The sequence below is a fragment of the Leucopleurus acutus genome (assembly GCF_964270905.1).
Source record: "Leucopleurus acutus genome assembly, chromosome: 4".
NCBI classification, from domain to species: Eukaryota; Metazoa; Chordata; class Mammalia; order Artiodactyla; family Delphinidae; genus Leucopleurus; species Leucopleurus acutus.
In genome coordinates, this window is record NC_139146.1 from 30,808,768 (window position 1) to 30,825,178 (window position 16,411).

The 16,411-nt window shown below is 37.2% G+C and overlaps 1 protein-coding gene across 3 annotated transcripts in view; it reads left to right on the forward strand.

The window, feature by feature from the left end:
- COL25A1 (collagen type XXV alpha 1 chain) overlaps window positions 1-16,411 on the forward strand; it is a gene marked incomplete at its 3' end in the record, with an annotated part of 463,727 nt that overhangs the window by 280,366 nt on the left and 166,950 nt on the right. For all 3 annotated transcript variants that reach the window (XM_082837697.1, XM_082837696.1, XM_082837698.1), the window contains exon 5: window positions 7,180-7,197. In XM_082837697.1, the coding sequence (XP_082693823.1) occupies window positions 7,180-7,197 (18 nt within the window). The remainder of the gene's footprint in view (window positions 1-7,179; window positions 7,198-16,411) is intronic.

Sequence of the window (16,411 nt, forward strand, 5' to 3'; positions counted from 1 at the left end):
AGTGTCTTGAGGTTTAGGGCTAGGAATACTTCCATTTTCTGCCCCTGTACATCCAAATGTATCTGCATCTGTCTTCACTTTCTTTCTCCTCTTCTTAGACAAAAGGATACCCTTTCTCCTCACCCTGATTCTCTGACACCACTTCTTTTTGTGTTCTCTTGTATATTGATTTTGCTCTACAAGCCATTTCTTTCCTCTCAGCTAATAGTTTTCTGTCAGTTTGCAAACATTTTCAAATCCTTCCCACCTACTGTGAAAACAAATAAACAAAAAACTTTTCTCCAACTCTGTATCCCTTTTAGCTACTATCCTGTTTCTGTTCTTCCCTTTATACACAGATACTCAAAAGAACTGTCTACTGAGATTGGCAAAGAGTTGGTACACATGCTTTCCAATTTCTGCCTTCTGTAGACATTGCTGATTAATCCCAGTGCCATTTCCCAAACTCTATAACCCAACCTCAGAATCTTCTTTTAACACATTATTCCAGGTGGCCATTCGCAACCAGAGTTGCCACTTGGTATGACACCTGCTTACCACCTCTGGAGCTTATTCTTGTCTTAATTTTCTCACCTCCCTGTTCAAACAATTATAATAAATATTCTGACTTCCTAATGGTTAAATGCAATAGACTCTTTCCAATCCTCATTTTAATTTCTCTTTTTGAAATTCTCTCCAGTATTGGCTTTATAAACTCGTGTTTGTTGTTATTGTTTTTAATTCTTTTCCTCCTCAGTGTCCTTTGGAGACGCTCTTCGTCTCTTTCCCCTAGAATGTTTATCTTTGTCTACCCAGGGATTCTTGACCTGGGATGAAGGATTTGCTAGAGAATCCATGGATGGACTTAAGGGGTTTGTTGTGTGTATACAAAATTAAGTTTTTCTTGTATGGATATTTCTAGCTAGAGCAGCTATAGCTCTTACCCAATTCAAAAGAGGATTAAGGATGACTGCGACCTGTTCCTCTGGGTAATCTTGCCCGAGCTCATGGCTTCAGCCGCCAGCATGATACAAGTGAGAGCACGAAAGGGTTCAAGTCAGAAAAACCCATGTCCATATTCCAGTTTCCCCTTTTTGAAGCTGTGTGACTGGGAATATTACCCAACGTCTCTGAAACTTGGTTTGTTCAACTATAAAATGATGGAAATGAGCCCTAATTTGTAGAGTTATTGTAACCGAGATGTCACTTGTAAAGCCCCTGGTGTCTTGTGGTAGTCAGTAAGTGATAGCTTTATGAGGCAGTCCTAAACACCTTGGTCTCTAAAGCACACAAGCTTCTCAGCTTGCAGAGCCGTTCTGCCCCAATTTTGTGGTAGGTTTCCATTTTTAGGGTTCTGTTTCACTGGAGCGATAAGCATTATGCAACTCACACGTTATCAACTTGCTCTGCTTTTATTAATGCATTTATTAACACAAACATCTAAGACAGCCGCAGAGAGCACTAAATCCATTTTTTTTTTGTGCAAAATTTAGAAAATTGAAATTGGGCACTTATATAAATTTTAATCAGACTGAGAGATATTTATAAATTGGCTTCCAGTATTTATCTGGTGCAATCAAAATAACACACTTTCAAAGATGTTAATAAACATGGCAGAAAACAAATTATTCATTATATACAATTTAAGAAAAATTGGTAGGGCAATAAAAATGGATTTTGCATTCTTTAAAATATGTGTGTTTTCAAAACAGTGGAAGCTGAGCAGGTGTCTCTACTCATGTGTATTCCATGTATTTATTGTATCCTATTAAACATATGTTTTTAAACTTATTTATTTACACCTTCCTGATTCCATGCCACTTGGTGAAAAGGCTTGGAGATGTAGTACGTTTTAGAAGTTTGATACACATTTATATCCAAAAGCATAAGTCCTTTAAATCAGGGTCCCCCGGATCGGTACCAGTCCATGGCCTGTTAGGAACCAGGCTGCACAGCAGGAGGTGAGCGGCGGGAGAGCGAGAGAAGCTTCATCTGTATTTACAGCCGCTCCCCATCGCTCGCATTACTGCCTGAGCTCCGCCTCCTGTCAGATCAGTGGTGGTATTAGATTCTCTTAGGAGTGTGAACCCTACTAATTAACTGTGCATGTGAGGGATCTAGGTTGCACACTCCTTATGAGAATCTAATGCCTGATGATCTGAGGTGGAGCTGAGGCGGTGATGGTAGCGCTGGGGAGCGGCTGCAAATACAGATTATCATTAGCAGAGAGGTTTGACTGCAAAGACACCATAATAAATCAATTGCTTGCAGACTTATATCAGAACCCTATCAGTGAGTGACAAGTGAAAACAAGCTCAGGGCTCCCACTGATTCTGCATTATGGTGAGTTGTATAATTACTTCATTATATATTACAATGTAATAATAATAGAAATAAAGTGCACAATAAATGTAATGCACTTGAGTCATCCCAAACCTATCCCCCCACCCCGGTCTTTGGAAAAATTGTCTTCCACGAAACCAGTCCCTGGTGCCAAAAAGGTTGGGGACCACTGCTTTAAATGGCTTTATAAAATAATACAGCTAAATCCCAAAACCCAAATATTTTGCCCTGCAAAATTGCAAAGATTCCCAGCAAACTCAATTGAGCAGGGATCCCCAGTGTACATGGGGGATGCTTGACTCTAAAACTATAGGTGGTGCTTGACTCTAAAACTCTCCTGCCCCTGTCTCTACCCCAACCCTACTCCTAGAAATGATGTGGGGCATACACAGAAGGTGAATTTAAAAACCTTACTTATTGAATTTTAAAGAACAATTTAAGAATTTTTCAGATTCTTCCAAGTAACTAAAAACACCCTGAATTGGGAGAAAGTTTGAAAATGGAATTCAAAATCACTGACCTAGATCTTTGAGTGAATGAATCTAGTATGGAAAAAATTTGACTTAAGGTTCTGTTTAAAAGTTTTCTGCAGTGGATTAGGTATCGTGCTAATAAATATTTTTATAATCAAGACATGAGGCTAGTAAAATTTTGTGAAGTCTAGAAAACTCTAAAGATAGAAATAATTACTCATAATTACTCATAATTTGCATATTAATTTGTTTTTAAAATTAATAGACACTTTTTATCTAAATTTGCGTTAGTTGAATGACTTGTTGGTGTTGGTTTTATAGCCTACTTTAAATTGCCATGCTATAATTGTGGAGCATTTTATAATTTACAAAGTAATTTGATATAACATTCTCACATTAGTTAGATGTGGAGGTTTAATCAAACTAGGGAGTGATTTTTCTTCAAGATAGCACTCTCATGCTTTTTGTTCTGAGGCACATATGTAGGTATCTAAATCCTCCTCTGATGCCTCTGCAGGCTTCTGCCTTAGTTCCATCTCTATTATCTGAAGAAGATTCCACTGAGGGAGGAGACTTCCTCTTTGACATAGAAGTGTTTATTCTGCAGTGAGCAGAAGCCAAGAGATTAAGAAGCTACATTTTGGAAATACAACCCTGTAATGTAAGGATAGTCAGCTTTCTAATGGTTCTCTAAAAATATTGTAAATCATTTTTGGATCAGTCAAAATATTCTCACCTTTCAGTAATTCAGTGATTGTTTCTGAAGCACCTTATAACTTGGGCACTGGGGTATTGGGAATTAAATGTGAAGCGAGGATGAGCAAAATTCCTGCTTCCTGGCTGCAAGTGTAGAGTACATCTGTTCTATTTACTGGCACAGACTTTAGGTCAAACTGCGACTCTTGAAAGGTTAAGTGATCCCATTGAGATGGTTCCATGATAGGATTCCTGTTGGTCCTCAGAACCTCTGCCACCAGAATAATCCCGTTGCCACTCAAAGTTCCTGTAATGTCATTCTAAAGCTTTACCTGGGTGCTTACTTCAGGTGTTATTTTCTTCTGAAAAGAAAAATAAGCTTGACATCTGAATATGTGAATTTGAGAATTTCAAGAGATAATAAAGTTATGGTAATCATTGTCAAATGATCTTTTTAGACAGGCAGGGTTCCAAAATGGAAAATCATAGACATTATTATTTTGAAGTATTTTTTCTTTCGATTCAAGACAATGAAATAAATCTGAATCTGAGGGTACTAAAAGTGGTAGTAAAGGTTGAGTTTCTTAACGGTGAGTTTCTAAGTTATTGAAGTGATTTCTTTCTAATCACCTTGAAGCAGAGGTAGCACCTTTTAGAGTTGCATGAACAATACTAATCAAGTTTCTGTAAGTGAAGGCAATTTTATTTAAAATGTATCACAGTAAAGTAAATGTATCACAGCCCTCAGTCACCAGGGAGTTGCTGAGATGCTCTTCTTGGGCTCTTGTCTACTCTCCCTCTATGCTCTGCTCTCCTGCGGGGGAAGCTAACACTTCTACACCCACTGAAACCACTCCTCCATCACTTCACTCATTTGGCCAGATGGCTCTACTACCATGACTACAAGACTCCAGCTGCTAGACTGTTTTCTTACAGGTATTCTGGGTGTCTCCTAGTGAATAGTTTGTTATATCACATGCAGTGAGAAGACTTGGTGTAGGCAGTCCTGGAATCTAGTGTACGATTTGTAAGTCTTACATTGTGTAATCCACATTTTAGGGAGCATTGCCAGATTTGCCATGTTGTATGCATCGTTTTTCTGCAAAACCTCTCTACCAACCCACTTCCATCTCTCTTTTTCACGTTCTCCACCCTACACATACACACATACATGTACACACACCAAACACACCTGAAATTCATATCACATGTTAAGGTAATCTGAGTTCCCTGGTGCTACACACTTTCCAACGCCTATGTAAAAGTCAACTTTTTAATCTCACTGTCATTTACTATTTGTTCTCACTATCATTAACATAAAATTCATAATACAATATATATTTGTATATAATAACATACAAATTTATACACACATTGTGCTAAAATCATTTGTTCAATGTAATGGCAGAAATGTCACTTTTTAAAGGCAGACAGGAAAAGCCTACAATTTGTAAAACAACCATAGGAATAAAAAAATCTCAGCAATGATGCTAAAATATATTCCTTTGAAGAAATTCTTTCTGATTTTAAAGAATCCTATGTTTTAGTTTTTACAAAAAAACCCAAAAAACAAAAAAAACCTAAGACACGTAATGTATTCTGAGGTTCTTAAAAAGATGCATGTTCACATTTCTGAGTTTGCATTAGTTTAAAAGTTTGGAAAGATCAGAAGCTTAAAGTATCCAGAGAGAGAGTGAGAATGCAAGTGCGAGTGAGCACATACTATAATTTCATCCATTACATGGATCTGGGAAGAACAGGTGAACAGCCCTGCACTTGTAGGTTCTCCATGTTTAGAGCTGATGTTAGGGCTGTCTGTTGCCCTCAAGAAGCTTTTTTTTTTTTTTTTAAATTTATTGTTGGCTGCATTGGGTCTTCGTTGCTGCACATGGGCTTTCTCTAGTTGCGGTGAGCGGGGGCTACTCTTTGTTGCGGTGCGCGGGCTTCTCACTGCTGTAGCTTCTCTTGTTGCGGAGCACGGACTCTAGGTGCACAGGCTCAGTAGTTGTGGCTCATGGGCTCTAGAGCGCAGGCTCAGTAGTTGTGGTGCACGGGCTTAGTTGCTCTGCAGCATGTGGGATCTTCCCGGACCAGGGCTTGAAACCTGTGTCCCCTTCATTGGCAGGCGGATTCTTAACCACTGCGCCACCAGGGAAGCCCCCTCAAGAAGCTTTGCTGGCCTGGTTTCTGTACAGGTGTCAGGTGAGAGGCTGGGTGCCTGCTGGTCCTAGGTCTGCATCTGGAAGCAGAGATTCACACTGTGGCAGCCCGGGAGTGGCTGGGAAGTTTAGTATCCACTCACGCAAAGAGTGCCCTGGGACCACTGTTGGTCTGAGCAAATCTGCATATAGCTGTGAGTTTAAACTTCCAGGGTGAAAGGCAAAATGGCCTGGTATGAACTTTGGAATCAGCTTTGGGTTTAAATTCTGGCTTTTCCAACTACAGGCTGTGTGATTTTTAGCTTATTTCTATGAGCTTCATTTTCTTCATTTATAAAATGCAAGGCAGTTATAAGGAATAAATGGAGTAACATATCCAGAGTTGCCTGGGACTCAGTAAGGAGTGAATGAATGGTATTTTCTTTCTCCGTCTCCATCACTAAAGAGTCAGGAGTGGGGTGAGTAATATCCACAGTAACTTGGTGTAGCTCCCCTTCCTGGTTTGATTAGATAAAATCTAGCCAACCACATTTTCAGACAAAGCTCTTGGAAATCATCTGTTTTATCCCCAGTCAGTAAGAAGGCAAGTACCTAGAGAAATTCTGAGCCTGGAGAGGGACTGAGAGAGAAAGAGAGTCTTCTCTGGGAGTTGGATTAGGTCCATGCTTTTTTGTGTAATACCCAGTGGCATACAGCTGATAGAATGAGATTATACATCATTTATTTTTTAAGATTCCCTAACTTGGTGTGAACTTTTTCTTTCATCTCATCTTACACAAAACCCAACTGCAGATTTTAAGAAGGTGATATGTAATCAATACTTTTATTCACAGGTGATTTTCCTTTAGTGAAAAGCATTTGCAGTTATGCTGCTTGGAAATTTTTATCAGCTTAAGCAACAAAAAAGTAACATTCAAAGTAAATTCGATTGACCACAGGTTACATAATCTACTGATTGTATGAGGAGTTATGATGCACTTTAATTGAGCCAAAGACCTCTCATATCTGCTTAAAAATGCAGAGCAAAAGATAGATGTTTATTTTTTTAATTGACGTAAAATATTATTGCAACAATGAGAAATTTAAAGTGTCAGTGAATTCTAAAACTAAAATATCTGCCTCTTTTTTCTTCACTTTGTGCCATCTCTGAATATGCAGCTCATAAAAATAGTCTGTGCTAGAAGACCTTCCCTTTATGTAACCCACTCATTATTATAATGTGAAATGTATTTCACCTTTTGCCTTCTCTTTCTCTATTTTAATTCTAGAGCATACTAAAACTCTTGAGTCATTTTGGAATTACACAAAACGACCATAATATCAAGATTTAGATAAACAGCATAGAGTGAAAATATTAAGATATGACATAACTTTTTTAAAATCACAAATGAGATTTGTCAGTAGTTAGGTATTATCTTCAGAAATATTTTGAAAAGATATTCAGAACTAGTTTAAATTTTGGTACTGAAACTATTCACTTAAGAAACAATTTTGTAATTCTTTTTCTTTTTTTCTTTTTTCAATTTCAGGGTCAGCCTGGTCCTGAGGTAAGTGAACTCTTTTTCTTCTAACAAATCAATTTCAATTAGGATTTTCCCAGCGTGGAGGTTTTTCTGCAATTCTTTTCAAAGGATATAAAAAAGTTATGAACCAGTAATCATGACACCACACAGTAGACCAAATATTTCCCAGGAGTAAAGCTTCAGGGCCTCTTAAGGGCTGTATGAGCCACATCAGCTGTTGGACCAGATGGCAAGTTTAACAATGTACTATCATATAAAGCAAAACTCTTAACTGATCTGAGACAGTGCCACAGGACTTTCATGTAAGATAAAATGATTTCGTAGTAGATGTCGGGTATGAACTTGTTTGCGGGAAGTACTGATTAATCATTACTATTAATGTTGTAAATACACACAGACTGATTATTTAGATTGTGATCTTACCAGCTACTTTTGATTCATTATAGACAGATATTGAATTCGTTCTACATTTCAATATAAACTAACTGCTGAAGATATGGTTTATAATTAAATGTGAATGCACTCAACAGACAGTCTTTTGGCCCTAAATCATAATGAAGAAAATGAGGAAATATCAGGGAGGAGAGGAATGTGTAAAAAGATGAAAGTACAAAAGAAGGGAGTTGTCAGAAATGAAGAGTCAGTAAAAAACAACAATCTCCCTTACTGCACTCAGTAGGAATCTAGAGAGAAGGAAATGCCATTATTAATGTTTCACCTTTAACACTATAATACCTGTAAATAACATAGTTATTTATTGAGTTCCCTTTACGTCTCTTTCCCCTCGATATACTGAATGTTATTTCTGTCCTAGATTATTTCGTAAATAAATGATTTTCATGATATCTTTGTTAATCAATATCATAAATTGTCTATCGTGTGCTAATTCTCATACTAGACCATGATAATATTATTTATAGTTTTTATGAGCTCTGAATTTAAGGATGTCCAACGAAATAAACAAAAATGCCTTCAGGAGAACAGTCCTTTTCACACTACTCATGAGAAATATCTTGAAAAGTAATTAATTTATATTCACATCAGAGAATACTCTATTTATAATTTTCACTCTTATATTCTAAGTTATCTCAAGCTAATTATTGGAGGGAAAAAAACCCACAAAAGAAAGTTGTAGTTTATTCCCTAAATTTGAAACTGCTACATTACAATGAGATGAAGACAACGTAAAAGGGGCTTTGCATGCTTTATTTTATTTAATGCTACAATAGCCCTGAAAGTATTATTATCCTAGATCTAGATCTAAGAGATATGTATGTTTAATCCCTTCTTATTTTGTATATATACATATCTATATATATCTGTGTGTGTGAACCTATAAGAATATATATATATATATATATATATATAAAATATACTCATATATAAAACATATGAGGAACCTGGGAGAGATAGTGTAGAGCTTGCCTCAGAATCTCCCCACTGAGGGTAGGGAAATTGATGCATTTATGCACTGATCTCCCATCCTTCATTGGTAAGAGTCGTGCCTGGGTGTTAACTCCCTGGAACTTCTGGCCTGCCCCAGAAGGTACAGCACACTCCAGCTACTCGAGGATGCAGAAAGCAGTAGGAACATACGGGACCTTTATTCTAGCACCGTCTTGGAGGGAGGCAGGGGTGTGTGTTGGCACCTACATCTGCTACAACATCCAAGTGCAAGTGTCCTATAGACAAAACAGAATGGAAAACTCAGATATGGATATAAAGACGGAAAACTGGACAAAAAACAGCATTAAAAGCATATTAAGTAATGAGACTTTAAAGAGGATAACTGTAAAAGGAAGGACATGGTCATAATAAATCTTGACTACACAGCCACAGTGAATGAGCGGAAGAAAGATGATAAACCAGCACAGAAAGCCAAGAATGGTCAGAACCAGGAACACCTATGGATGGATCACTGTAGCTAAGATTTGAAAGTACATCATGGCACTTCAGAATACCTTCACAGCAAGGCTTTTTTTTTTTTTTTTGTGGTATGCGGGCCTCTCACCACTGTGGCCTCCCCTGTTGCGGAGCACAGCCTCCGGATGCGCAGGCTCAGCGGCCATGGCTCACGGGCCCAGCCGCTCCACGGCATGTGGGATCCTCCCGGACCGGGACACGAACCCGTGTCCCCTGCATCGGCAGGCGGACTCTCAACCACTGCGCCACCAGGGAAGCCCGCAAGTCTTACATTTACTATGGCTCTTCAGAAAAATAGTCTACCTAACTGCCTATAATTGAAAATTTTGGAAATTTTGAAGGAGGATAGGACTGGCATTTTCAAAAGGTGATCTGCTCTGGTTTTCCTTCATTTTGGCTACAATTTTGCTTTTAGTGGACACTCAAGTCACATGATCATTTCTTCCAAAATGCCTTCCTTGTGTCACAGCAAAAGGAAAGCAATGGATTCAGGAAGGATAGGTATGAAGGGAAATGAGAAGACAAGAGATACCCTCACACTGTCTTTCTATGCCATGAAAAATAGGCAGAGTTTTGTTGCTATGTCCCCAAGGAAAAGTCTGACCTACCTCTTATCCCTACCTCATTATAGTATTTTTCAGAAGAAACTTCCAATTTTAGATTTTAAACTAGAGAATTCTTAATGAAGTTCTCATTTAGTACCAGATGATTGGTTAACTTTGTTCTGCTTGTTATTCGTATGCAAATGTTTATGTCAATGAGTGTTTTCTTGCATAGGTTGAACATCACCACCTCATCTTATTCACATTGTTATATGATGCAAAACTCTTAGACAGTGAAACTCAATTCTGCTTCTTCGATATCACACATCATTTAGTAAGGACTTCCAGATTAATAGGGTTTTATTTTGCAGACCAGTGGGAAAAAGGGAATATGTCTTATAATCAAGGAGTTCTGATCATCTTCCTAAAATTGAAGACAGCTTGGCTGGACTTAGCTTAAATTGCTAAAAAATTGCGAAGACTAGAAAGCTGAATAGCAGTGAACACTGTTACAGTGACAGTATGAAATTGAATACGAAAATAGGCCCTAAGGAAGAGAGGTAAATCTATGTGTTTACCTAAATGGGTGAGAAAATGGTTCTTGATGAGGGAAATGAGATGGTGAAAGGGTATTAGAAAGAAAAAAAGACAGTTCTAGCAGCTGTGGTTAAGATGGGAAAAGAGGCAGGGGAATGAATGGGGAGAATATTGCTGTGAACCCACTGAATCAGAGGAAACCAAATTCTTGGAGAGGAAAATGGATGGGTTAGAGTAAATAATGTCACAGAGACTTGAAAAAATGATTGGGTAGAAAGAGAAAAAAGAACAAATGGCAACAGAGAGTAAGGAAGGGAAGAAAGAAGGGAAAGAAATTAGAAAAAAAGACAGATGAACATTTGTATTTCAACCTAGAGGTAATGGGAATTATTCAGGGGGTGGGGCAAAATTAATCTATTGACATGAAAGTCACCCTGATACTTTTTTCATAAATTCATATTAACATAATTCATTTCAATAACTCAAGTATCTATTTTGCCTCTATTAGGTACGAGGCACAAATGGTAAGGCTGTGAAATTGTGAACAAGACAGACTCAGTCTCTGTTCTTTTAATATTACTAGTCAAGTATAGTGTCAAAGTTCTGTCAATTCTGCAGACCCACCATTCCAGGGATGACTTTAACCACACGTGCAAGACCTGCTCTGTGTCTGTACATCTGGTTAATCCCCAGGTTTCCTTGGGACCTTGGACATGAGGCATTTAAGGAGGCCTTTTTCCAACATGCAGGTGACCCAGCATCAATGCCATTGCTCTAGTGTAGTCCTGGTGCCATGCCTTTGTTCTAATAATTGGGTTTCTGCCCAGATCTAGGCACCCCTCTTCTGATCTTCTGATGACTGAGTCCTTTCCTGGTTCCTCGTGCCTACACTCCCTTTGTCCGTTACCGTCTTCATCCCAGGTCCTCCTTTTCCTTTCCTCTCTACTGCCGGGTATTACAGTCATGGTGTGCACGCTCTGTGCAGCCTTGTTAATGGCTGACCGAACAGTTAGCTGCCTCTAGCTCACTGCCTACCTGACAGGGACTCTCCATTTCTATTTCTCTTGACCATGACTTCTCCATTGCCATTCTGCCCACTGTGAACACATGCCTGTTGCCTGGCCAATCACTGCTGCAAGGGAGCTGAGTCAAGAAAGTGAACATTTAGCTTTTTCCTGTCTGTATAGTGGAGACATCAAGGGTTGGCACTGAGTGTAGCATCAACCAATATCAACCTATGTATGTCTTTTTCTATCACGGTTCTGATTATGTCATTCTTCTGACTCCCAAACTTTGAATCTCAATATGACTACCATTTAGTTCCTTACCTGACATTCAAATCCTTTGATTTGTCCTGTTTTTCCAGCACTATCTCCCACTGATTTTTCATTAAATTTCTTTCTGGATGTCAGTTTGCACAATGCTTCATCCAAACTGAATCAAAACATTTACTTTTTTCTCTTCAAATATGTTTTCCTTCATTTGTCTTTTCTTAAACCAGTCTTTTCTCCAGAACTGCTTCTCTCCTAGCCCCCAGATACACTTAGTTTCCACACATCCAAATATGATAACCCTTCATACTTACATGTTACTTCTTCCATCAAGATGTCGTTACTCTACCTTAGCTGAATGTAATTTCTTCCTTTTGCTGAATCCCCACAGCATTTTATCTGTACACCTTTTTATATTACTTTACACTTAAAACAGAGGGGGCATAGACAGCAAAGCCAGACAGCTCATAAGTCAAACCCTGGCTCTTCCACTTAGAAGCTCTGTGATCTTGGACAAGTTACTCAATCACTCTGAGTCTCATTTCCCCCATCTATAAAGCAGAGATGATCATGTCTTATCCCAACAAAGGGTGTGAGGATTGAAATAACACATGTATAACTTCTAATACAGTTTAGTACATGACAGGCACTTTCCTCTTTCTATTGTATTGTAGTTATTTATAAACATCTTTTCTCTCTTTATTACTAGCTTTTATGATCTTCAAGAGTGGGCTCTATGCTTTCTTCAATCTTTACTATCCTCCACAACACCATAGTTCCTTGTATGTAGTAGAAGTTCAAGAAATCTTATTGAGTTTCAAATGGTATATACAAGAGCTTAAGGAAAAGGACGCTGAGGAGGAGAGAAAACTATCAGCTTTTCATAATTCTAAATGCCCAGTCAATAATACCATGAGTCATCAATAATACCATGTAAAACTGACCTGAGGTTTCTAAGTTCTGAGATTTTTCTGAACAGGTATTAATGTTAATATCTCACACCCACATGGTTTGGATGCCTTCGTTTCCTTTTATGATAGTAGTTTATTCATGTTGATATTTAATCTTTGGTGAAAATAAACAAATAGCATTAGCCCAGGACTATACTTATGATGTATTACTTTATTTTGTAATAATTTATCTGTAGAGTTCAAAGCTTGGATTTGATTTTTAACAATCAAGACAGCTATAGAAAGTAGTTCATGGTGGTTGTAATACCACATTGCTTAAGCAATAATATTCTCCCACTAATAATTTAATACAAATTGTAGGAACTAGTTGTATTTAAAAAAAAACCTGCTCAGGATTCTATCTTGCACACTTTATAAAATATATTGGCCTTCTCTTCACCCCAAATAACTCCATTAGTATATTCAATAGTGAAACCATTATATTAATGATTGGTACCATTATATTAATGATTGGTACTCCTTCTATACCAAGGGCGCTTCTTTTGCATAAAATTTTTAGAATTTTAAAGCCCTCCTCATAACTCCCCTTTGGAGTTGCATGTGAACATAAAGGAGATATAGTTCCCTTAGGAATTTGGAGGACTAAAGTTGCTTGCATGGTGTAATTCTGTATTACTCAGTGAGAAAAAAATGCAAGAGAAAACCACAAGCAAATACCACCAGACAACTGCACATGGAGGCGTGTGCCTCCCATTTGTACTTGTTCAGATGCACTTGAAAAGAAATGGAAGATGTCACTTTGCCTTTTTTCCCCAAATCCCTTTTTACTTTTTGTTGTTGTTGTTGTTCTGATGTTGTCATTGCCATTTCACAGCGTTTTACTAAAAGTTACAAAATAAAGCTGTGTGTGCCTTGTAAGGAATTATTCCTGAAAAAAATATTATATTTAGGGACAGTATTTAGCTTTCCATTCGTATGTTTTTAATTATATATTATGCTCCTTCTAACCTAACACTTTAGCAATTCCCATATTTCATGTTTGTGTTCCAGCCTTTGCCAGATCCATATAACCTGACTTGGGAGCAGGGGGAGGACATATACGTTCTCCAAGAAATTTGAAATGCTTGTGTCTGTGACTGTATGCATGCGTGCGTGCATGTGCATGTGCGTGTGCTCGTGTGTGTGTGTACAGAGAGTCTTTATTTTACTCACTACGTAATAGAACTGTCATATTAAATTAGTAATGTAGTCTATTCTGGATAAATCATGTTAGACCTGATAAAGTATTATCATGCCCCATTATCTGTACTTTATGTGGGGGTTATATGATAAAGAGAATGATTATAGAAGTCTTAACGTTTTAGTTTTTGTGGTATTTTGTTAAGTAAATGGTTAACGTGATATGAAAGGCTCCATTGTACTCCAAATAGCTTATACCATTAAGAGTACATACAATACAACAGCTTATTTATTTTACTATAACCATATCTCTTTATTTTTACATGGCCATTTGTGTATTGAATTGGTGTAACATTATCCCAAAGTTTAATTTTACCTTAGAATTCTTTCCTACTGAAATTAATTGAAGAACTTCTCTTGCCAACTTTATGCTTTGTTCTCTACCAAATATATTCCTTTTAATTCTATCTGAATAAAGGTGAGTAACACAAAGCCTTTCATGAATAATTAATCTGACATTGATTTGCATACATAGAAGCTGTTATCATTCCCCAAACTTACTCATTTTTGTATCTCAATTTTTTAATACAGTGTTGATATATAGAAAAAGCACAATAATGTTTTGTTGAATAAATGTATATATTTAATAATTTAGATTTAAAGCTAAAATTTTATATTCATTTGATGATGAAATGACTGAAAGAACTGAAAATATCAGCTTTAACAGTCCACTTTTTAAATTTTATTTTATTTTTTTTATTTTGGCTGGCTGGGTCTTCGTTGCAGCACGTGGGCTTCTCTAGTTGTGATGCTCAGGCTTAGTTGCCCTGCGGCATGTGGGAATCTTAGTTCCCCAACCAGGGATCGAACCCACGTCCCCTGCCCTGGAAGGCGGATTCTTAACCACTGAAACACCAGGGAAGTCCCAACAATCCACTTTAAAAGGAGCATATGGAATACATTGGATACGGTTAAGGAGATGGGCTCCATGGACAGACACCTGGGTTTACAGCCTGGTCTGCAACTTACAAGCTGCCTGACTTTGGGCAAGTTATTTTTTTCCTTCAGTTTTTCAATGTAAAATAAGGATGGTTGGTTTGACTTAATACATGATTTAATGAAGCACTTGGAACAGGGTATGGCACATATAAGTGTTATTATTAAATCTAAACACCTACATACATACCTTCTCACATAAGCGTTCACACTGAGACAGAGCCATGAAGATATATTACCCTTATAGTGATGCTTCTTCTGGATAAACATCCAACAGAATAATGGCCTCAAAAGATAGAGGTTTAGGATAAGTAGTTTAATCTTAAAATTAAGAAATTCATGAAAGATGATTATCACTGTTAGATATACTTATTGTATATATTCTGTATCTAAAACAAACATTTATGTGTCTAATTCTTTCTAAAGGTATCGAAAAGTTTTAGTTAGAAATATTGTTCTTCATAGTATTTTATGATATTAATTTTCCCCATCCAAGGGCAAGGCATATGCAAATGTAAGAATATCAGTTGTATCTCATAATACTATATAAATTTAATTCAATCCAAATCCAAAACCCAAGAGGACTTTTTAAAGGAATTTAGTAAGCTGGCTATACAATTCATATGAAAGAGTAAGGGAGCCAAGTGGCCAAGACTGTTTTGAAATAAAAAGAAAAATGAGGGGAGACTTTCCCTACTAGATATTGGAACATTGAATCTACAGTATAAACTTAGTTTACTAACATACTGTAAGACTTCTGCTCCTAGAAAAAAATATGTAAAACAATAGTGTTAAGGCATTGGGCAACAGGCAGCACAGAGAAGGAAAACAAACAAGGTGAACCCTAAGATTACCCAAACCTACTGTCTGGAGAGAATTTCTCAACTGTAGCACAGCAAGGAGCACCTAAACAGAGTGGTCTCTGACCCTTGAGGAGGTCAAGGCAGCTGGAATTTGTGAGGCAGGTGAGAGAGCAAAGAGCCACATGGAGAGAGCTCAGAAGGTCCGCAGAGAGTCCCCCTTGATAGCTCAGCACAGGACTCATCAGTACATGTGTGTCTTAGCTCAGGATGCTACAACAAAATGCCATAGACTGGGTGGCTTAAACGACAAACCTTTATTTCTCTATAGCCATTATTTTGTAATAACTTTAAATGGAGTATAATCTATAAACATATTGAATTTATATGTTGTACACCTGAAACTAATATAATATTGTAAATTAACTACAATAAAAAGTTTTTAAAAAAAAGAAAAATTTCTTCAGTGAATTAAAAGTAATTCAGTTTGAAGTGTTTCAAACTTTAACAATTTTATTTATAAATTTTCTCAAGTTTATTATATATGCACATGTAATTTCTCACATATGTTTTTATGGATTTCTTTGATAATTTTGATATCCTATGAGAATTCTTAATAGGCTAAAGTTATTTTCTCTCTAAATATCTCCAGTCATATTTCAATTGATATGATATTTTTCATACAAAATATATTCTTTGGGTCGTGTAGAGATTACAATGGAAGAATGCTATTAGATAATAGGTAGAAAGATAGCTCCAGAAACATTTTATTCTATCTTCTTTCTTTTGGATAGACCTCATTTAAACCTAGTTTAAACAATGGCTGAAGTGACTCAGTATTGAAAGTGTGGGGAGAGAGAAAATATATGCTCTTTCTAAAAGCTTGGAGTCACAGGCAGGAGGGAGAAGACAGCCAAAACTATCTGCCCATGTTTGAGATGTGAGGAAAAAAAAAAAATCTTTCATTGAACAGAGTTCATTTTGTCTTCAAGAGACTGTGCAAAGTTGTTTATTCCTTTTGCTGTTAACTCTTCTGGAACTAGTCATGAGTCCACAAATGAGAAATGGTAGAGACCTTG